Source organism: Xyrauchen texanus, chromosome 6 (genome assembly GCF_025860055.1).
Source record: "Xyrauchen texanus isolate HMW12.3.18 chromosome 6, RBS_HiC_50CHRs, whole genome shotgun sequence".
In the NCBI taxonomy this organism is placed as follows: Eukaryota; Metazoa; Chordata; class Actinopteri; order Cypriniformes; family Catostomidae; genus Xyrauchen; species Xyrauchen texanus.
Genome location: NC_068281.1, coordinates 29178577 through 29202845, shown reverse-complemented (window position 1 = coordinate 29202845; position 24269 = coordinate 29178577). Strand labels below are relative to the sequence as shown.

At 38.7% G+C, this 24269-nt stretch overlaps 1 protein-coding gene across 4 annotated transcripts; it reads left to right on the top strand.

Moving 5' to 3' along the window:
* Window positions 1-1421: 1421 nt before the first annotated feature.
* LOC127644746 (retinoic acid receptor RXR-gamma-A-like) lies at window positions 1422-23031 on the top strand. Of its 4 annotated transcripts, none has more exons than XM_052128097.1 (11): window positions 1436-1562; window positions 6361-6489; window positions 11941-12146; window positions 17705-17852; window positions 18256-18435; window positions 18587-18747; window positions 21407-21536; window positions 21625-21757; window positions 22018-22109; window positions 22316-22421; window positions 22581-23031. In XM_052128097.1, the coding sequence occupies exons 3-11, from the start codon at window positions 12006-12008 to the stop codon at window positions 22726-22728; spliced, it is 1239 nt and encodes a 412-aa protein (XP_051984057.1). In that variant the 5' UTR covers window positions 1436-1562; window positions 6361-6489; window positions 11941-12005; the 3' UTR covers window positions 22729-23031. The 4 variants fall into 4 exon arrangements, with proteins under 4 accessions (XP_051984056.1, XP_051984057.1, XP_051984059.1 ...); XM_052128098.1 differs by lacking the exon at window positions 1436-1562 and adding an exon at window positions 2564-2653; XM_052128096.1 differs by lacking the exon at window positions 6361-6489 and having other exon boundaries at window positions 1422-1562.
* The last annotated feature ends 1238 nt before the right edge of the window (window positions 23032-24269 follow it).

Sequence of the window (24269 nt, the reverse complement as noted above, 5' to 3'; positions counted from 1 at the left end):
TCCAAACATTCCCTCAAATTTGCCATGATTTAGAGGTGCTCTAGTTTGTGCAGAGTACTGAACATTTGATCTCCTATGATTTAATTCCATTTACATTAGCCATTTGAAAAGCTATCACACATCTTTGCATTCTGAAAATGAACAACCTTGCATGTTTGCTGTTCTCCTTGTTAATGAAAGCAATAGGATTGAATACATCACCAGAAATCATTACTTTGTTTACGGTCGCACTAAAATATGATCATCATTCTTGTTAGCCCCATTGACTTTGCAGCTCAGGGTGATTGAAATGCTCAGGAACATGTGGCTCCATTAGAGGGATAAAAGGGAGGTTGATAAATTGTCATTTTAGTCCCTTTCTTTGACTACGCAAATTTACATTATCTAACAGGGAACAAATGAAAAGGCCCTGATTAGTGTGGAATGAGTTGGAAGAGAATCCATTCATCTTTGTTAGCATCCCCCTGTGTTCTTTTATGTTGTGTTTTTACAAGGATGACAGCCAGTTTGCTTTTCCCATTCAACAGCCCAGCTCATGGACTGACACAGTGGTCATCACTAACACACTCTTCCCGCTTAAACAGGAGTTCAAGACTCTGAATGCTGGTGACTTCTGAATAACCTCCTGAGGTAGTTGGAGCTCACCCTTAAATGAACCCTCAATCTGAAGAGATCTTGGGGGGGGGGGGCATTAAGGGGTCTTCAGACCCTATGGTTTCATGGTGGGGACTGAGTGCTTGGAATTTGGAGAATTTTTCCCCCTGCTCCAAATTCTTAAAGGCCATGGTCAGCAGATCGTTCACTAAGTAGTTTCTGGACAAAGAATATTATTGTAATCCCCCGTCCAATACAACAGCAAAAAAAATAGAATGCGAGCCTGCAATAATTATTTGGTGTTGATAGGTGTAAATGTATGCTGTTTTATTTATTGTACAATGTGTTTTGAAGTTTTATTATTTAGAAATGAACTAGGATGGTGGATTTCTAAGTTATTTAATTAGGCAGATTTGCTTCAACTTTCCACTGTGGAGTTGCTTTCTTTCAGTCCATATATTTAACTGCTAATTAAATAATAATAATAATAATAATAATAATAATAATAAGCTATCATATTAAAATCACATCTCATGCAAAGAAAAAAGATTAATAAAAGAAAGAAAGAAAATGAATTGATTCTCAACAGTTGCTTGTATTAGCATGATCCACCATAAACTAAATTACATAGGCTTCAGTATATACCATACTACTAAATTAAATACTATATTGGTTTCCAAAAAGCTGACCAACTAATTTTGTCAGTTTTGCGATTTGATCCATTATTATGATGTAGGCAGTGTGATTCTGAGAGTGTAAATTGTAGGCCGTCATTGGGAGAGGTCTGGCCCTCGCCACCCCCTAGATGGGGCCCCACTGTGGCAGCAGCGAATCCTCAGACAGATCGCGGACAGCAACGGGGAGATGCTGCCGTCCAGAACGGCCAAACAAGAGACTTTACGGAAAGATTGGACAGTTCTTTCATATTGGCCAAAGCATGGATAGTAACGACACATATCTACACCTAAGTAAGTGTTCCGTATGTTTTTTCTGCCTTTTACTCCCCTGAACGCTGTACTCTTCTCTTTCCTTGCCTCTTTTTTGAGTGCTCCCCCTTAATCTGCGTTATCTGAACTGCGAATTCTTTAGACGGACTTTGGACGAAATGGTCATAAATTGTACATGGTTGACTTGTCGGCGGTCGCGTCATGTGTATTGACTTGGAACCAGTGCCAATGTTAAAATCAGGTGATAAAGATTGTGCCTATCAGTCAGGGTCAGGGGTTGGCACTTTAATTGCGGTTATGTAATTTATAGCTTTCTAGAGCGCCTCTTGTTGAACTGTTTGCTGTCGAGTAGTTATTAATGGGTCTCAGTTGGTATCTGGACAGCAGTATGTCGTGGGTTATTTATTTAGCAACAGTTTTGCCTTTGTTGGCAGATCGATGTTTAAGACAACCCAAGATTGATCAAGCAATCATGGGGATAGAAGATCGCAACTGATTTGAAGTCTACTAGTGGGCAATAGCTACATCTATTTACGATTAATTTAAGTTTATTTTAGAGTTGAGTTGAACTTGTACCTTGTGTTGGCTATACCCTGAATTTGTCATGCTGTGGTGAAATTCAGTCCACGGTACCTTGGGCAATGTTTTATTTTCTTGCAAGACTCCACAATCCACCTCTAGGCTAGTGCAATAGCAATATGTGAGAATCGAGATGATTGTTTATTATTTTAGGGGGCTTTCACACTTGGTTTTATTGCCTGTTCCGAACCCGAGTTCGATTGCTGCCCCTGATGGACTGTGTTCACATTATATATTTCCGAACCGCGGTACGCTTGCGTCATGAAGCTGCAGCTGGTGCGTAATCGTGTTGCTTGATAACCGCGAAATGAAAAGGCGTCAAAATTCAGTGAATAGACTTGCTCGGTTCACATTTGTTGTTCTTTTTTTTAACCTTTGGTTTTGTTTTCAACATCAAGATACAGAAACACACTTGCGTCTATCTGCCGCAAAAATACTGAAATCGTTCAAAAGACAGCGGGCTGTCCGCCGAAGACAATTTTTGCGAAGGCAAGCAGAAATCATCTCTCTGCTTGCAGTGTGTGTGCGTCAAGGTAAGTGTATTTACACACACGCGCACGCACGCACGAAAGTAAACCCTTTCCGCTCATTTTGAAAGTGACGCGTGTGAGACTGACGACCACATTATACGTCATCAATAGCGGTTCACTTCCGCGGTTTGTTTCGATTGCGTTCATATCAGCAGCGAACCGTACCCCAGACCACCTTTTTAAGCGGACTCGAGTACGGTTCGCGGGTGCGCACCCGAGTTCGGAAGACAGCGTTCACATCATCCAAACGAACCGAACTCTGACGTCATTCGAACCATGAATGCTAGTGTGAAAGCCCCCTTAGTGTTCTAGACACCAGTAGGCCGAGTAACTTATATTAGGCTAATATCGATAATTTACGACTATTGAGCATGTTTTTAATTACTCATTCTTTTGGCTACGTAGTTTATTTAACCGATTTACTGGTATATTCTACAAAAGTGAGTGACTCTGTCTTTGTTGGCCTTAATTAAGGTGTTATTTCCAATTTATTTAACCGATGAGGTACCGGATGACCTGTGCGTTCACTCTGCTCTCTGAATGAAGGAGTGTCTGCATTTCTTTCTAAACTACTGCAGTGCATAACATCGAGCCTGGAGTCATTTTTTGTTGTTACCTTCACTAACACCTTCCTTGTTGTTTTTCTTTATCCTCACCCCAGATGTTGTTAATCAGAGCCTTACTGTGGGCTGAAATGTCTATTTTAAGACTTGCGCGCGCTAAATGTCAGCCGCTGCCTCGAGCTTCGTAATTTACGTTACGCGCGTGTCAATTATGCGCAGGGCATTTCTGCACGCGCGGCTTCAGCGGGGTCATTCTGTGAAACTGAGGTCTTTCCCTATTATTTGTAAAAAAAAAAAAAAAACTAAAATAAAAAAAAAAAAACTCAAACTAAATTAATAATATTTGATGGGATGTACAGTAATTATGCTTTCAGATAAGTAACAGGGTTGAATGTTTTACAGACTAATTTGACATTATAAGCTTTGTGAAACTACAAGATGCTTCTTAAAAATTGACTTTAGTGTGGCTATTTCTTCAAACTGGCCTACCCACTTTTCAATTATTGACTCATGGTAACAGGATTGACCATCCTCTACTGACAATTGTTAAACATAAGATCCTTTAAGTGCTAAAATGCTGAGATTTGAACTTGGCCTTGTAGAGTTTGCTTCTTGAAAGGATGATGATGATGTTATTATAATAAAATAAAAAAACACTGTAAAAAAAAAAAGAAAAAAAGAAGTAAAATACTGATGCACAATCTATATATATGACATACATATGATGTGTATTTGAGGGACATAAATGGCACCTATATTGTAGGATGACCTATTGACAATAGTGCGCAACAGTGCCTGTCCAAGTTTTCAGCTGTCAGTATTTTTCCCTTGCATTTCTTCACTGTAAAAAAATTAAAAGTTGAGTAAACTTAAAAAGTAAGGCAACCAGCTGCAAAGCATTTTTGAGTTTACTCCACTTCAGGCAAATTATTTCTACCATTTTAACAATTTCAGTTGTATCTCAAGTTCCATGAACTTAATACAATAAGTTCAGCGAACTCAAAAATATAAATGATCATTAAGTTCAATACACTAGAATTTTTAAGTACAGCTGTCCATAATTTCAATATTTTTGAAAACAATATAATATGAATGTCAATATTTTTTTTAAGTAGAGCTATATTTTGACATAAGATCATGTATCAGCCCTACCAAGAGACCAAATGGTTGGTCTAACTTAAATGGTGTTGTAGGTTACAAGAACTTAAAATTATTAGAAGTTGAATCAACAAAACACAACTTTTTACAGCAAAACATTAAATCATCTATTAATTCAAATCATATTATTTACAAAAGTCAGAAGTCGACACACTTTGACCAAACACACTTAAATAATTTCAAGAGCAGGGGATTGTGGGTAGTGTCCTCAGCCACAATGCTTCACCAGTGGGCACGCTCAGTAGCAGACGCAACGCAAAATGTGAAGTTCATAGTGCTCAGCCTTACAAGGTTCCCTCAGATTTTGACCCATGAATTTTCAAGACCTTTCAATGACTTTAACAAATTATAACCTCATAAAAGATATGAGTCGAAATCAAAGATTTAAATTCCACATTTTTCCTGATTTTCTGTGGTAGAGCTTGACTTTATAGACTTACAACAGTGAAATTTAAGTTTCCATTTCACAGAGGTGAACAACGTTTCAAATAGGGGTGTGTTGGAGGGTCAGTGATTAAACTGAGCATGCTCAAAAGCCTGTATGTTCTACCTTCACCACCAGACTTGATATTGGATGTGCTCACTGTTTAAAAACGTAAGTTGCTTTGACTTAAATGGCATAAAAGTTGACTTAATTGATTGTTTTAAGTAAACTCACTTTTTTCGAATTTAGATAGTTCAATCAACTTTTAAAATGTAGCTTGTCTGACAAAACCGAAGTTGGATTTGGTGTTCCATTGGGATTTCATAAAATGCTTCATAAAACAGTTCCAAGCTATTAATCAAACCAACCAGTTCTGAGGTGTATCACAACATTACAAACTTTGATTTGAAAGAAAAAAGTATTTGAAAATCAGACAAAAAGACAAACGCAATACTATGTGCATAACATCTTTCATGTGTACATACATTCCAATGAAGCATTGCAAATAACTGTAAAAAATTTAAAACTACTGATTTAAATGAATTGATTATAAGTATCGAAACAATTCATTTAGATTTTATTGCAAAATATTCAGATATTTGCAAAGATATATGTAGTTTAAGAGTGTTGGGTGGCCGTCTGGATTGCGTCATTCTCAGCACGTCATGGAAATGAATGGTCAATGCAGTGCTTATTTGGCACACCATGTTTGGTGTGATTCTCTGTTTTGTGGATCGTTTCCCTTCAGGATCATGGGTAGCGTAAATCTTCACCAAAAAAATAAACATGAAATGTCATGGACTGATGGCTTCAACAGAAACATATAGCATTGACTATTACACGGGTCTCTGTAATACTAGATTTTAATTGGCTAATGAAGCATGTAGTGGTCTGATATTTCTGAAGAACAACTGCACATCTGGGGATTAAGTAATATAAGACCGGATATTGACAGTCAGACGATAATTATTTTATTAAATAAACACCAACATCTTTCTTCTCACATAATTATATAATTTCAATGCAAATCAATATTTAATGTCCATTTATTTATTTATTCATTTGTTTAGTAGCCGTATAATAAGCAGGATAATATGCAGTTTGCCAGTTGTTATTCCAAAATAAACCCCTTCAGGGCAAGGTCGGATTGGGAGACAAATTTTACAGGGAATTTCAGGATTCCTGCAGCCCACTGCAGCAGTCATGGATGTTCGTCCAGCACATGTTTATATAGAAAAACAATGGAAAAACACACTGAATGCGCAAAACACATTCAGTGTGAACATTAGAAAATTATTTTACAAAATTATCTGAGAATTTACCATTTTGTTTTCTTTATTGTCTCAAAATTTGAGCATGACCAAAGAATAACATCTAATGATGCAGACTTCGTGTATCCTGGAATAGAGAGAATAAATGGCAGACCCTTGGCAGACTCTTCATCAGTTTTGTAGCCATGTGTTGAGTTCATGTTCCAGTAGTCAGTGAATAGAGTGTGTGATGAACACTTTCAATGCCAGTGTTTTGTCTTGGGTATTTAGAGGCCATTTTTCCTTGTGTTTCAGGTGGCCTCAATAGATAAAGACTGCAGTGTCGTATTCCACCTCCACTGTTGCAACTGAATCCAAGTGTTGGCCTTCTCATGTCCTGAGAAGATTCCTGGCAACTATTGCTAAGGGGATGGAGAGCCAGAGGTGTGCTCTCAGTATAATTTCTGTTTGTTTGTAGGGAATCCATCTCCATTTGGACCAGACTCTGTGAAAAGCCCAAATCTGTTTGCATTCAAAGTAGACTGTACTCAAAAACATTGGAACAAAGAGTGCCTGATCCATTAGATAATATATAGTCTGAAAAGCCCCACCATTCATGGTGACCATCTTCAACACAGGCTGTGTTGATATTCAGCTTGCTAATCTAATTGACAATTTTTCTGCCCCAGTTATGACAGACTCTCCCAAGGCAAAAAAAAAAAACGTGTTCCAGATCACTCACTCTTGTGCTTTAAGCTGTTGGTTGTGTCACTCCCCTTCCAAGGTCATACCTAGATGTAGCAATGTATTGGGTAAGTCCTCTACTTACCAATGCACTGTTCTCTTATTAAGGATTTGTTAAATTACATTTTATCAACACAAATAAAAAAATACAAACTCAACTCCTCGCCGCCTTTGTGTTACTCAACAGAAGTTCAGCTACTCCAGTTCACTCAAAAAGGCTGCATTTTCTCTGTAATTCCTGCTCAGTATCACGCCTCCTCCTCCTACTCCCCCGTGTTCAATGTATAACTTACTGACATTAGTTAAATGAACGTTGAAAACCCAGACAAAACTCACAAGTAGTCAAGACAATGGATTGTTTTAAGTTACATTTTTTGAAAGCTTATAAACTTGAGTTCAATATCCAAAACTTGTCATGACAATTTGAGTTAAAGATAAGAAATTAGTTAACATAACTTCATGGGGCTATCATGTTTTACAGTGTAACTACTGGAATGGGTAGAGACCGAAATCTTAAAAAACGGTTGGTCAAGATTATGATCAAAGAACTTATTTCAAATCAGAAATCAAATTTGACAACAAATGTAAATTGTGCTACTTTACCTCAGATTACGCTAGAAAAAGCTATTTTCGCGACTTGTATAGCTGATGCATATCTGCGTTCTCAAGTTGATTGACAGGCGATATCTGTAACTAAAAGGTGATGGGCTCTTTTACCTGTAAGGTGGGACTTCCTTTCTACATCCGTTGACCGTTGGGCACTTAGAGCTCCTTGGTTGGGTGTTCCAATTTCTCCCATTTTAATAGAAGTGGCCAACCTCTGCTAAATAGTCTCTTGTGGTAACTAACAAAAGACAATTTTCTGTATTTTCTTTTACAGTCTTACCAGCATCAACAGCTTTGACAACACAAAGTCATTCCCTGTATAGAAATTGTCTTTTTTCAAAATGGTTTATTAGAAGTTTATTACACTTGTGAATATGTGGATCCTTTTATGTCTAGGTTTTCCCTTTTGAGTTTACGGTTAGGTGTTTGTGTTAATAACACTGTTAAAACACTGTACAATTCATCTCCCAGTATTTGATTCCATACATTGTTTTGAATGAGTTCCGGGAAAAGAATGAATGAATGGATTTCATTATTTTTTATTTGTTCTTTTGTGATGTTCTTACCCATTGTTCCAGTTATAAGTTCTATTCTCAGCCATGATAGTTGTTGATTCATACAGAGTTCTGGCCACTAAGTCAGGTGTTATTATATAGTACTATAGATACAGTCTGTTTGAAATCAGTAGATTCGCTGCACTGAAAATACACTGTCTAAAGATGTCATACAAGTAAACAAGAAGCACTTCCAAAAAGGCAAATGCTTTCTGTTAATATAGGGTAATCTTTGGAAACAAGACTACTGGAAATGTTATACACTCACCTAAAGGATTATTAGGAACACCATACTAATACTGTGTTTGACCCCCTTTCACCTTCAGAACTGCCTTAATTCTACGTGGCATTGATTCAACAAGGTGCTGAAAGCATTCTTTAGAAATGATGGCCCATATTGATAGGATAGCATCTTGCAGTTGATGGAGATTTGTGGGATGCACATCCAGGGCACGAAGCTCCCGTTCCACCACATCCCAAAGATGCTCTATTGGGTTGAGATCTGGTGACTGTGGGGGCCATTTTAGTACAGTGAACTCATTGTCATGTTCAAGAAACCAATTTGAAATGATTCAAGCTTTGTGACATGGTGCATTATCCTGCTGGAAGTAGCCATCAGAGGATGGATCCATGTTCTCATTCTGTTTACGCCAAATTCTGACTCTACCATTTGAATGTCTCAACAGAAATTGAGACTCATCAGACCAGGCAACATTTTTCCAGTCTTCAACTGTCCAATTTTGGTGAGCTCTTGCAAATTGTAGCCTCTTTTTCCTATTTGTAGTGGAGATGAGTGGTACCCGGTGGGCTCTTCTGCTGTTGTAGCCCATCCGCCTCAAGGTTGTGCACATTGTGGCTTCACAAATGCTTTGCTGCATACCTCGGTTGTAACAAGTGGTTATTTCAGGCAAAGTTGCTCTTCTATCAGCTTGAATCAGTCGGCCCATTCTCCTCTGACCTCTAGCATCAACAAGGCATTTTCGCCCACAGGACTGCCGCATACTGGATGTTTTTCCCTTTTCACACCATCCTTTGTAAACCCTAGAAATGGTTGTGCGTGAAAATCCCAGTAACTGAGCAGATTGTGAAATACTCAGACCGGCCCGTATGGCACCAACAACCATGCCACGCTCCAAATTGCTTAAATCACCTTTCTTTCCCATTCTGACATTCAGTTTGGAGTTCAGGAGATTGTCTTGACCAGGACCACACCCCTAAATGCATTGAAGCAACTGCCATGTGATTGGTTGATTAGATAATTGCATTAATGAGAAATTGAACAGGTGTTCCTAATATTCCTTTAGGTGAGTGTACATTATAAAGCCACACTAGGTTTAACGGTGTTAGTAGTTCAATTAATCGTCATTCTAAAACACTATTCAAATATGGCAGTTACAGCCTTGTATGTCTAAGTGTCACATGTATTAGTTCATATGTATCCATATGGTCACATATGCAATAAATATGCTACACGTGCTTGTGAAATAATAGAATGACTGAGTGTCTGTATTGATCTACCATAATCCATACTAGAAAGCAAATAGTTGCTCGTCAAATCTGATCTCTACTTGTTGTCCCACCAGCAAGAGAGAGAGAGAAAGATCATGTGCAGGAACTGTGGCTGTGAGCATGCACATCCAGTCATTCCATGAATAGATGATCCGTCTGGTTGGAATGTGACATTAAGAGGACATTAACACCACGAGAATCTGGCCAGGGCATGAAGACTCCTCTAGGACTCTTGAGTGTGTATGTGTGTTCGTGTGTGTGTGTGTGTGTGTGTGTTGTCAAATGATGAGATCATTTCAGATTTTAACAAAGCAGGAATAACAAATCTGAGATAAATTTAATACAAAAGGTATGTTTACAAAGACTTTAAAGAGGCTTAAATGCAATCCAATAATTGGTTGTACTGTAACTACATATTAAATAAAAATTCTAAACAACCATAAAAATGTGCTGACATATTTCATTCAAGTATATATACATTTTTTTTAATTCCACTAATAACACCAAATCTCATAATGTGTGGGCATATCTTTAACTACAAATTTTCTATAACTGCAATGCCTGACTTAAAGTCTCAGAAGCCTGAATTATAATAATGTTCATTTCGAGCTGGACAGAAGTCATAAAGTTCAGGTCAGTGAGATTAACTAATGACTGAAATGTTTTTGATTCTTTTAAAAGATTCGTTCAGGAATCGTACCAAACTGGTCATGCTGTGTGTTTCATGCTATAGATTCAAAAGAACCGGCTCATAAGAGTCATTTATTTGTGAACCGCACTACACTGTTCGAACTGTATGTTTTGCATTTTCAATTCAAAAGAAACGACTCGAATCATTGTTCAGGAATTTGACTACACTGGTTTCACTGTGTGTTTAATTTCAGTAGAGACTGAGTCTGCGTTGTCTCTGAATAGTGCAGCTGAAAGTATGATGTTTTGTCTGCATCACTGGAAAAAATCACGTTCAAAACCAGGGACTTACAACAAAATGTTTTTCATTTCGGATCGTTCTCAGCAAAAACTGTATTTTTTCGCTCCGGATCAGAAGTTCTGCATACTCCTATTCAAAAGGTTACCAGTTAAAACAAAAAAAAAGAACGGTTAATAACGTTCTTTTTAAACTAACAGTACTCTGCAATAAGTAGTGGGTGAAATACCAAAAGCAGTGTTACCAGATCTCACAAGTGAAACAAGCAACATGGTCTTTAAAAGCAAGCCCAATATAAGCCACTTGTCTTACCAAAATAAGTTAAAATAATTATCCAATTAATTCGTTTTCCTGTGTGGTGGATTTATTGGCATAGAAATCATAATAATTAGTTAATTAACATTAAATATAATAATAAAAATAAAAATATCATAACAAAATTAACCGGTTGTAACTGGTTACCAGCATTTAAAAATGGTTTTCTCTGCGAAACATTTGAAAATCACTGTTCCGGTTTTTGGTTACATTCTGCTAAAAATTTCATCATTTTTGGTGTCCGTTTTCATTCCTAGAACTGTTGACTCATGACTGTTCATAAGTCATGAAAGTCATACTGTTTGGGTATTTTTGTTTTATTTTTATGGTTGGAACCGGTTCCAAATTAGAGCTAGTTCTCTGTTCCCAACCCTACTTATTATTATCTTTATACCATGGTAATCTCTCCCAGAAAGAAAGGTATTAGGCCTAACTGTAGTGGTTGATCAATATGGGTTTTTAAATAAGTGATGTGATATCTAGAGAACAGTGTATCCATTGGCCAATATCATACAGATATACTTTATACATAATATAATTTAATGATGCCAATGTGTTTAATGATGTACACACTTATTTTACACAATATTTACTCAAAATACACTGAAAATGTGAAAAAAGTGTATATATACTACCCATTGACTAGGCTGTTGGTAGATTTTGAACTGGCAGAGTACCATTTCTGTTTATTGGCCAAGCCAAATATTGGTCAGTTTATCAGACTGCTCAATACTGTATAATGGTCTGTCACTAGTTAACTCACAGGTAATTATTATACATGATATATATATAAATTACATAGTTATACAATATATAAAATAATGAACATTCTGAACATCCTGCACTGAGATGAGTTGAGAAATCTGAGTGTCTTAAATTTGATGTGTGATGAGCCAAGAGTGCTTGCAGTCACTGCTAGACATTCCTGTGACCCCAGCTACTGTGCAAATGTCACCAACCATTACCCCCATGATTACCTCCCAGATGTCTCACAACATTTCTAGCATGAAAATGTCAAACTGTCACACTGTATATATTTTATATTTATACTGTATAGATCCTTGGAGAGAACATATATTGTGTAGAAGCTTGATCAGGGCAACAATGTACATGAATGACAGTGTGATGACAGTTGATTCATTCATCCATACAACACAGATTTAAAAATATTTTTTCTTGATCTTCATTTCTGTTTGTGGTTGTGAATGGTAAATGACCACCTTCTCTTTCTGTTCTCAGGTTCTTCTTTGCATGTAACGCACAGTCATCTGAGCTCTCCATCATCCCATCCTCCTCTCAGCTCCATGGTGGGCCACCAGCACCCCTCTATCATCAACAGTTTAGGATCGCCCTACTCAGTCATCAACTCTTCATCCTTGGGCTCGCCTGCAGCCTCCATGCCCACCACATCTGGCATGGGTTATGGAGTACACCACAGTCCACAGGTACAATACAGAGAAAGACCAGGTGTTGTTTCTGTGAGACATTGTAACATTTATATCAAGGAACTGATCATAAAATTTGAAATAAGTAAATAATTATAACAACTGTTAGTTATGGTTAGCCAGTTAGTCCTCTAATCTGATTGGACAAGCAGCACATCAATAGTGCCGAGTTAGTATATTACCACTGGGATGCTTCATTAGCCACGTTCACACATGCAACCATGTAAATTACAGGAAAATCGTTGGGTTGCCTTTACTGGTAAAGGTACCACATGTGCTGTTCACACATACCATCAGTATGGACAACTTCTCATTGAGGGAAATTTCCAGAGCAAAATGTACCAGTATTTTCAAAAAGGTTGTGTTCACACATGACCTCTAAACTGAAAAATTCAGTACATTTTCTTGAAAAGACTGTGTGTGAAAGGGGCTATTTTATCAGTCAGACTGTCAATTTTGATGACAGACTGAAAAATAGACATAATAACTGGCCATATTGTGTCTGAAATGTAAGTTACTTCTCTCCAAAATATCCTACTCTGGTACCTTTTCTATGCTCTGCATCATATATGCTGTGTCATGGAAGAGACAGTAAGACTTTCTTGACATCCAGGGTTCTAAAGACTGTATACACAACACCCAGTGCAGGAAATACAGAATGCTCTTTAAATGTATTTCTCCTCTGCAGGGCCTCCCTCCAACCCAAGGGAGAGGAGCCCATTCAGTTTAGTCTAGCCTAAAAAGAGCTAATGTAGCATGACGGACAGCCCTAGTACAACCTTGGCTCACACTGAGAGAGATATCATTGTGTTAAAGCTGCGCTACAGCAGGCACTGTATGTGGCACTTCAAGAAAGCTGCAGCAACCTGCCATACTATTAACCATAAATAGCGTCATGTGTGAATGTCTTGCCTGAGAGCATGAACGCCTCTATAAGGGAAAAGCGAGGGGCAAGAGCTTTGAATAATATATAGACCATAGGCAGCAGATTAAAGGGCTTGAACGTGATGATTGTTGGAATAGGATGGTTTTCTGGTGTGGATCACCTTCAGAGCATCTATGTGCCTCGCTGTGCAAACCTTCTGAACAGCTCACCGTTTCAGAATGGCACTCTCACAAAATGTGCATGTTTGTTTGCATGCAAGCGTGAAGGTGTATGGGCATGAAACATCAAAGTTATTAGGCAACCTTTGTCTCAAAAATAACACTCCTCAGTCATGGGATAGTTCACTAAAAAATTTTAATTCTGTTTCCATGCTTCAATCCAGTATGATTTTCTGTCTTCCATGGAATACAAGAGTAGACATTTTGAAGAATGTTGACTGCACATTTTGTTTCCATACAATGAAAGTTAATGGTGACTGAGGTTTTCATACTGCCTAACATTTCCTTGTGTGTTTCTCGGAAGAAAGGATAAAAACATACAAATTTTGAGCAACGTGAGGGTGAATAAATGATGGCAGATTTTAAATGTTTGGGTGAACCATACCTTTAAGCTGAGTTAAGCAGGATTTTAAAGAAATCCTAAAGAAGTCTTTTTGTTATGCATATAATTCTTGAAAGCCAAAAGTTTTAGTGTGCTATTAAGATGAGAGCTGTTTCTCTGCAAGGTTTGAGGTAAGGAAAATTTGTATTAAATATGTATTAACAATCTATGCATTCTCAGGACCATTCAAAATGCAGATTGTTGGCTACCACCCCTGGAGTTCGCTAGTTCACTAGTTCGAATCCTAGTGCGTGATGAGGGACTCCAGCCAGGTCTTCCAAGCTACCAAATTGGCCCGGTTACTAGGGAGGGTAGAGTCACATGGGGTAACTTCCTCGTGGTCGCTATAATGTGGTTCGTTCTCGGTGGGGCACAGTGAGCGTGGATGCCACGGTGGATGGCATGTCTCTGTGACAACATGCTCAACAAGCAACGTGATAAGATGCGCGGGTTGACAGTCTCACGGAGACACGGAGGCCGCTGGGATTTTTCTTCCTCCACCCGGATTGAGGCTACGTGACCACGAGGACTTAAATGCGTTGTATGTATTGTATTGTATGAAAGATAATTTTTGTCTTGGTCAGCTTAGTCAAGTCAAGTCACTTTTATTTGTACAGCACTTTACACAACAGACATTGTTAAAAGCAGCTTTACAGAAAAGTATGTTATAACAGAAAATAAAGTTGTAATGTCTCAGTCATCTTTGTGCTATATGATAAAAATGTGATTGTAGATTGTGCTTTAATAAGCAAATAATATTTATTTTTAGAGCAAGCCTAAGGCAACCACGACAAGGAACAAAAAACTTGATGATGTCATAAGATGTCAGCTAATATAGAAAAACAACCCTAGGAGAATCAAGGCTCACTGGGGGCCAGTTATCTTGTGGCTAAACTGTAAGATTAGTGACAAAGTCTTTGAGGTCCATCCTGTTTTAACTGTGGAAGTGCATGTAGATGCATTGTCCGTTTATATTTGGCTGAGGAAGGCTTTAGTTGGCAGCTATTTCATAGTCTATTTTAACTAGTCCATCCTTTGACCTAGATGATTCAAGGAACAGTCATTGAGGGGCATTGCAGTCCAGCTGGAAGCTTGTGGCAGATAATTTTGGTGAAGTCTATCCTGAGTACAAGGTTCAGGACGTGGCACACAAAGAATCCCATGTCTTGGAGTTGGCATAATTTCATCTTCTGTGAAATCTATCGAAGTAGACTGAAGTGAAGTCTGACTGGGACAGATTGCAGTTAGTCATCTAGGCTGAACAGGAGCTGGATCTGTCAGGCTCTGGTAAACTCAGGATATGTATCCCGAGGTTGAGACAGGGAAACAAATTTAATGAAATTAGCGTAGATGCCATTCACTTTCAAGAAGAGTTATAGAATAAGAGAAGCATTTCTTGTTCCGGTAGACCTAACTGAAGCAACATAACTGAGTTGAGGGATAAATTAGGTGTAGGCCTCTCTGAAAAACTAGTCTTTAGTCTAGACTTAAACTGAGAGAGTGTGTCAGAGTCCTGAACACTGCTTAGAAGTCTATTCCATAGTTTAGGAGCCAAATAGGAAAATTGATATTATGACATGGTTTGGGAATACCTTTGTCAATCAACACCATTTGCTGCTGCATCCACAGATGCAGGTTAACAGTATTCCACTGTAACTGTATTCCACTACAGTTACAATTTAAATAATTGGTAAATAGAATACAGTTACATTCAAAAAGTATTTTGATTACTGAAGAGAATACTTTGCATTTTTTTGTCATTTGTTTCATTTAAAGGGGACCTATTATGCAAAATTCACTTTTACATGGTGCTTGTACATAAATGTGTGTCAGCAGTGTGTGTACACCACCACACTACAATGTTAAAAGTCCACCCACTCCTCTTTCTTATATTTCTATTAATCAAAAACAATCTGTCAAAATGAACGGTTTTCATTTCTTCTCTAAAGTGACGTCACTTTAGAGCAGGCCTCGCCCACGACTGGTGACAGACTCTACCCTCCTCCCCTGAGTGATCTACACACAGTCTGCCATTTTTCCCGTGCTGGAGCAGATACAGTGAGAAGAAGAATATCTCAGCTTTGTAAGCATCATAAGTTTCTGTTGTTGGCTGTAAAATTGAACATAAGAGGCTTCATGTATTCATGTACAGTGCTGAAGAAGTAATCCAAAGTATTTAGAATATGTTACTGACCTTGAGTAATCTAATGGAATACGTATTTACGTATATGTATTTTGTAATCTGTAGTGGAATACATTTAAAAAGTAACCCTCCCAACCCTGCAAGTTTTTACTGTGTAAAGGAGGAGCCATACATCAACACTGTCCAGAAGTGCAGCTGACTTCTCTGGGCTCGGTCTCATCTGAGATGGAATGTAGAACAGTGGAATCACGTTAACCCTAACAAGTCCACATTTGAAAAAACAGCTGTCATGTTCAAAATGTCCAAAGGAAAAGAACCATCCAAGCTGTTATCAGCGTCAGGTCACAAAGCCAGTGTCTGTTTTGGTATGGGGGTGTCAGTGCCCATGTCATGGGTAACTTGCACATCTGTGAGGGCATCATTAATGCAGAAACACATGTACACATTTTGGAGCAACAAATGCTGCCATCCAGATGCCATCTTTACCAGGCATCTCTGCATTTTCAGCAGGACAACGCCAAACCACATACTGCCCGGATTACAAGTTTTACAAAATTACAAAACTGTGCTTACTAAACATAAAAAAATGTATCTTCGGTGCCCAAATGCTTAATTAGGGGCCTGGGTAGCTCAGCAAGTAAAGACACTGACTACCACATCTTGTGTTACAAGTTCAAATATAGGGTGTACTGAGTGACTCCAGCCAGCCTTACTAAGCATCCAATTGGCCCAGTTGCTAGGGTGGGTAGAGTCATATTGGGTTAACCTCCTTGTGGTCACTATTGTGTGGTTCTCGCTGTCGGTGGGGCATGTGGTGAGTTGTGTGTGGATGCCACGTAGAATAGCGTGAATCCTCCACACGTGCCGGTAACGTGCTCAACAAGCCACGTGATAAGATGTGCGGATTGACGGTCTCAGACGCGGAGGCAACTGAGATTCATCCTCCGCCACCCAGATTGAGTCACTACGCCACCTCAAAGACTTAGAGCGCATTGGGAATTGGGCATTCCAAATTGGAATTCCTCCCAAAAAAAGAAGTGTTATTAGAAGAAATGGTGACGTTACACAGTGGTAACAATTCGACTTTCCCAACTTTGCAGTAAGCGTGCTGCAATCATCCGATTTGAAATGAGTGTAGATATATATATATATAAATAAAAAGCATTTAAATTCACATGGTAAAACATAAAATTATGTGTTGTTGTAGTGGTTTCAATATAGCACAGGGTGAAAAGAATTTACAAATCACTACTTTTTAATATTATTATATCCATCCATCCATCCATCGTCAACCGCTTATCCTGTGTACAGGTAATATTATTATATGTTTTTCAAATTTTTCAGAATTGGGGTTGCACAAAAAAATTAAACAAGCCTATTGAACAATTAGAGAACAATCTCTCTCGCTCTCTCTCTCTCTCTCTCTCTCTCTCTCTCTCTCTCTCCAGCCATGATGGTTGCAGTTGTCTGATCTGTCTCCTTGACATGATCTTGTTTCAATCATAAAAACTTCTATTCCAACTTTTTGCTGCCCTCTACTGATGAACTAAGTTTTAAACTTAGCCAAGAGACATGCAGTCATTCAACTTTTATAGCACTTTATTGTAATCAACGACTTGTGTTTACAGCCTTCAGCTGTAACGATCCAAAGTTGACATTCCATTATTGCAAAATGTTCATACATACCACATAAAGTCCTCAAAAATCATTTACTGCTCATGTCTAATTAAGCCCTAAGAGTGGAACAAACAAAGTGTAAACTAACATTACCCTCCTACCAGAGGAGCGATCAGATCATGTGATCTGATGAAGACGTATTCAGGTAACAACTCGATTTGGTTGTTGTTCTGCCTACCTTACACACAATACACCCTCAGCAAATGTATACCTCATGTTACACGCTTACTCTGTCATTCACCTGCCTTACAGATAAACTCTCTGAACGGTGTTAGCAGTTCAGAGGACATTAAACCTCCTCCAGGTCTGGCCGGACTAGGTGGGGTCAACGGCTACTCGTGCGGCAGCCCAGGCTCCCTCTCCAAACACATCTGTGCCATCTGTGGAGACCGCTCCTCAGGTAACTGCCCTCATACTTGAGCGCCAACACAAGAGATTACAAGTCAACTTCAAGGGATAGTTACTAAAAAAATACAGATTCTGGCATCAGTTACTCCTCCTCATATTGTCCAAACCAGTATAACTTTATGGGAAACAAAAGGCAGCATATTAGGGACTGATAGTCTCAGTCACCATTCATTTTCATTGCATCTTTTTTCATACAATGAAAGTGAATGGTGACTGAGGTTGTCGGTCCTCAGCATTCTGCCTAACATGTTCTTTTGGGTTCCATATTTCATATGGGTTTGAAACTATTTTTCATTTAATTAGCATTTTTGGGTGAAATTATAGTTTAATCTGTGAATGATCTCAATATGACCTACTTTAAAATGTGAAAACTTATGTAACTTTTCTACCTGCAGGGAAACATTATGGTGTTTACAGCTGTGAAGGCTGCAAGGGCTTCTTTAAGAGAACCATCCGGAAAGACCTCACGTACACCTGTCGAGACAGTAGGGATTGTCAGATAGACAAGCGCCAGCGTAACCGCTGCCAGTACTGCCGCTATCAAAAGTGTTTGGCTATGGGCATGAAGAGAGAAGGTGATTGCAATTAAAAAAAGAGAGATTTATGAATTAATATAATATTGGAGGGAAACATTCAGTCATTTGAACCTTTATTTACTGTAATTTAAATTAGAATTGTACCCTTTGTGTTTTATGAATTTTGCAATGAAATGTACCTTGGGAGTAGCGGTGCAGGAAGAGAGGCAACGTGGCAGAGAAAAGAGTGATAATGAAGTTGAGTCCAGTAGCAGTTTTAATGAAGAAATGCCAGTAGAGAAGATCCTTGATGCTGAGCTCGCCATTGAACCCAAGACTGAAGCTTACATGGAGACAAGCACTGGAAACTCGGTGAGAAATCTCATTAACACTTTAATTAAGCAGTTAAAAGGATATCCCTTTGGATTTTTTTTAATGTGAGCTTCTAAAGTATCTGTAAAATTGCACATCTTCTAAAACCAGCACACCATTAAAAAAGCCCTGATAAATGAAAAAAGTGTTGCATTGACCATTAAAGTGGCCACAATGACATTGTATCACATTGTGTTAAGGCCACTGCATATTTTCGACGAAATCGACGAACGAACGGGTGTGACGTCATTTAGAACTAAATCTGGCTAAAAAGATGGTATTTTTTTATTTTGTTTCGGTGGTTTGGAACAGCTCGCCAATGCATAATTAACTTCTGACCGGCTGGTAAAAACCTTCTTACTGCCATTGGTCCACATCATCGGTATGTGTGACCTGGAGCTCCACCTACTTTGAGTCCGACAGCTAATATCAATCCTGTTCAGTCAGTTAAGATCAGTCAACATGAACGCACTAGCGTGCAGAGCTATTAGCGAGCTGGTGTAAATTACCTACATCTATATGATTGTTTGTGTAGAGACATTTTCCAAGAAAATCAATCCAATACTTTTGTTTAATTAGTCTACATCAAATCTACTCAAATACTCTCAAGTGGCCATCTACTCTGTTTGATATGCTGCTTCACACATTTGCCATCTGCAACCGCAAGCCATAAACACATCTGTCCAAAGCAATGGCATAGATTTGGTTTGAACATTGAGAGGGTGACAAAATCTTATGAAAAACTATTTTATATTATATATTTATACATTATATATAATATAAATCCATGATTTTTAACCGTGAATTCTAAATTCTTATGGTTAAATTAACTGTGATATTTTTAATCGTGGTTAATAGTAAAATTGTATAATCCCATCATCCCTAATTCAGTGCATACTCTTAAATATTTATACACTGTATCATATATCAAACATTCAGAAAAAGCATTAGGGTTAATGTTTCAGAAAAAAATATACCCTTACCTGCTCATCTGAAATGCCTGTCTGCTGTCCTCGCCATGAAAAACAACTGATCATTTCTATGGACACCTTTAACATCTTCACTGGCTCCACATATGAGTTGTGTGATGTATTTCATGTTTTCTAAATTCATACGAAAGTTTTGTGTGGGTTACAGACCTAAAGACCAAAATTGCACATGTTGTCAGCCACTGACTGTCTTGTGAGTTTTATTCCTGCTGGGGGGAGGATTTATATTTATATCCATACATTTTACACTGGATAGTTATTTTTAATAAAACGGATAATTGCAAGGATTCCTACCTGTGAGTGAAAATCCGCCTCAGCATTATCTATAAAAGCATTTTTAAAAATCCTCATCCATTAATAATAAATTACTGTGAGTTTATGCATCAGGTACCACGTGACATCGCCGTCTAGTTACCAACTCGTACAATGGAGGGGGTACTTCAGATTTTGTCTCAATATGACAGACTCACATCCACGTAATTGCAACTTATCTCATACAATATTATTCCACCCCCCGTCTCCCCCAATTCTACGCAGTGGCCCAAAGTAAGATATACTAATCTTCTTCTTTTGTCTGTATTCTACCCATTAACACTCTTTTATACACCCATCTTTGCAGTAGTAGCCTATCAGTGTCATCATAAATTACAATAATAGAGTGTAATTGGAGCATATTATGGCTGGGTATAGCATGTTAATGCATTAGCGGCATGAATGCCAAAGATAAACATTACAAATGGCACATTATCTACTGCAAATGTTATTTTAAATAATCAGTAGTTAAAACAGCTTCTTTTTACTGATCTGTCAATTTTACTCATAGAATGAGGCATGAAGTCATTGATAACACATTTTAATGTCATATTAGTTGATGTTTAACATGTCTTGAGCTTCTTCATTTTTAAATGTCCCTCATCAGAATGGCGGGAGTCTAAATATTCGCAAACAGTACGTCATTGCTCATCTGTTTTTGGCTCTGAGAGGAGAACGAAGAAGCACATGAGTGTGTCGGGGCCTTTAGGGTCTCCTAATGAAATTTTTCTTGTCTTTCATAGCTCAAGAGACTGAATGAAATTTGGCTATATTTCTTTTAAATATCAGCTTAAAATATGTTTCTCCTGAAATGTATTTTGAGAAATAAGTATAGGCAGAAAGGAGAAGATAGATTGTTGACATACAATATAACGTTTTGAGCTATAAAATAAATTTGGAATTCCAAGCCCAGACAATTTGGTTTTGGAAGAATTTGATCAATATCTTTTTGAAAATCTCGGACTTTTGATTGCAGACTTGCTTGTTGTATCTTGACATCTGATCACAGCATGTGGCATTGGTGATGAATTTGAGTAGCAGGAAACTTCCCTGCTGAAAAGACCAGCTAAACCATCATGCCGTTCCCATGCTGGTCTAGGCTGGTTTATGCTGGTTAGAGCTGGTTTAAGTTGATCTAGCTGGTGGACTAGCATAGCCATGGTTTTCACCAGCATTAACTTTTTGATGGAGCTGGTTCATTTCAGGCTTGGGGACCAGTAGCCAAAACACAACATTAGCTGGTAATTTTAGCAGGGTTAAGAAGTCTCCAGTTGCTCTCCATGTAAACTTGTTGCTGTCTAGAGATATTAAAAAGATATCTCATTTAATATTTACATGTATTTCTCTCTGCTTCTCAGACAAATGACCCAGTGACTAACATCTGCCAGGCTGCAGACAAGCAGCTGTTCACTCTTGTTGAGTGGGCTAAGAGAATACCACAATTCTCTGACCTACCTCTGGATGACCAGGTCATCCTACTACGAGCAGGTCAGTGGCCCTTTATTCAGGTGCCAAAATGTGTGCATGGAAGATAGCAGACTCTTTTAGAGATATCTCACTATTTGTGCATATTTAGGTTGGAATGAGCTGCTCATCGCTTCATTCTCACACCGTTCGGTGACCGTTAAAGACGGAATCCTATTGGCCACTGGCCTGCATGTTCATCGCAGCAGTGCTCACAGCGCAGGGGTGGGCTCCATTTTTGACAGGTCAGATTCATGACATAAATTATTATACCTGTAGATGCACATTTGTACTAAACTTTCTTTCCTCCATCTTTATTAGACTAGTGCCTCTTCATATGACATCGAGTTTAGTTTATTTACTATGTGTTTAGATTGGAATTGTTTTGTTTTTACATATACCCCTCTAAATTACAATGTGATGATCTAAATCCAAGTTCTCATTGTGCCATTCTACCTTGTCTGATGTGTTATGCCACTGTCTATTTATTGTGGTCTGTTTGTAGGGTATTAACAGAGCTGGTGTCCAAGATGAAGGACATGCAGATGGACAAGACGGAGCTGGGCTGTCTCAGGACTATTGTCCTCTTTAACCCAGGTAACAACCTCTCATGTCCATTCCACTCTCGAGCCACACAGGGTCCATAGCTTTTTAAATATGCTCAAATCTGTTTAGACAAACTTATAATGAAATATTACTATGTATAGACAACTGTGCACTTAAAATTGTATAAGTGCTTAGAAAGCCGTCACATTCTTTTAAGGCTTGTGTTCTTATGTTTGATGTAACTGTCCCATTTGTAGATGCGAAAGGATTGTCAAACACATCTGAGGTAGAGGCATTAAGGGAAAAAGTCTATGCATCACTGGAGGCCTACACAAAACACAAATACCCCGATCAACCTGGCAGGTAATTCCCTATCTGCTACCTTGATATTTTATTTATGTAACAGCACTTCTGTTCCGGTGTATTTTATGACAGACTTGTGGTTTTTATTAAAACAGATAGAGCATGTAATTCATGTAGGTATAGTGGTGGTCGAGAATGACCAATTCTCTTTTCTCATAGGTTTGCCAAGCTGCTTCTACGTCTGCCTGCTCTCCGTTCCATAGGGTTGAAATGCCTGGAGCACCTGTTCTTCTTCAAACTCATTGGAGACACACCCATAGACACTTTCCTAATGGAGATGTTGGAAGCACCACACCGAATTACATGACACAAGTCTTACTTTAAATGTAAATATTCCCCACCGCACACTTAACCCCATAACATAAAAGAAGTTCTTATTTTGTACCATGCACAATATGAAAAAACATGAAGGCAAAAGGATTGCGAAGAAAGAGATACTGTTAAAGTAAAATGTATGAGTACTTTAAACCTTTATTTTGTAAATAGATTTTACCAACTGTGATAGGCACAGCAACTAAATGTGAAAATATTTAATTGAAATGAGCATTGCAAAAATAAAAAAGTCACCAGCAATAAGTTTTAGAATTGTGTGAAAATAAAAAAGTTATTGAAAATGTCTTGTTGTTTTAAGTCTATATGTATGATTTTTTGTGTATTTTTAATAGTTTGAAGTTGAACATACTCGATGCATGTTGCATGAACAATCATACATTTTCAACCATTATTCAAACATTTGTTAAACAAGATTTGCAAGCAAGAGCTGTAAAATAAATCCCAGATTCAGCAACCCTTGAATAAGAATTTTACATAAAGCACATACTGTACAATGCCTCGCAAAAGTATTAACTACATTGAATTTAACAGTGCTTTTTTTACTAAGTGCTGCATCTATTATTGCTCAAAAAAACTGAAACCTAATAATGTTAGAAAATGCTCTTAGCAAAAAGCAGAACATCTAGGTTACATTCGTAACCTAGATGTTCCCCTTCTGTCGCTCTCTTCGACGTTGTGTCGGAGAAGCGACACTAGGGGTCCAATTTAAATCCGCCATGCGCTGAGCCGTGTATGTGTTCTGCTGACACAGGAGCGGGCAGGTATTTCTTACGTGCCAAAGACCGGCTGTGTCAGACTGCACGTACCCTTCCCCAATGCCCCAAAAAAGTCGTCGGAATCCTTCTGGTTACCCTAGACAGGGGAACAAGGCGACGCTTGCCAACCTGGGAACGGGCTAAGCCTGGCCGGACATTTTTTCTCTCTAGGTTTCTCGCATAGAGCAATAGACAGCCGGGGCCCTTACATGCATTGAGGGAAGGGGGTCTTACCCAATTTCCTATTCTTTCAGGGAGAAAAGACCCTGCGAAGACCACCCCTACCCGGCGGGGAGGTAAAGTGGCGAATACATCACCTGTGTTTTTAGGCGACACGTGGAAGTGGCGCGGTGGTAGATCCAGCCTCAGCGAGGGGGAGTTGCTACAACACGGCGACCGGGGGGCAGCCGAAACGTACCCAAGGAAAACGCGGGTCCACTCGTAAGGGGACCGTATCGTGGGAAATACACACAGGGGGAGTCAGAGTAGGAGTCCTCACCCTGCGGAGCACCTATTCCAGTACAGAGTAGACTGAGTACCCACAGTGGATTGGGTCGGCAATTCCTCCGCTGAATTGTGGACCTATGAGGGCTAGGGAGGAATCGACCAGTGATTCGAGATGTGGAATCTCCTGGGAACAAAAGACACACAATTTTACCTCAACCGAGGGAAAGGGCGCTATATGCAAGCGATTCACCCGGCCAGCCCATCAGCATGTTACCGAGTTCTACTGGCTCGGACCTGAGAAAACACGGGATGA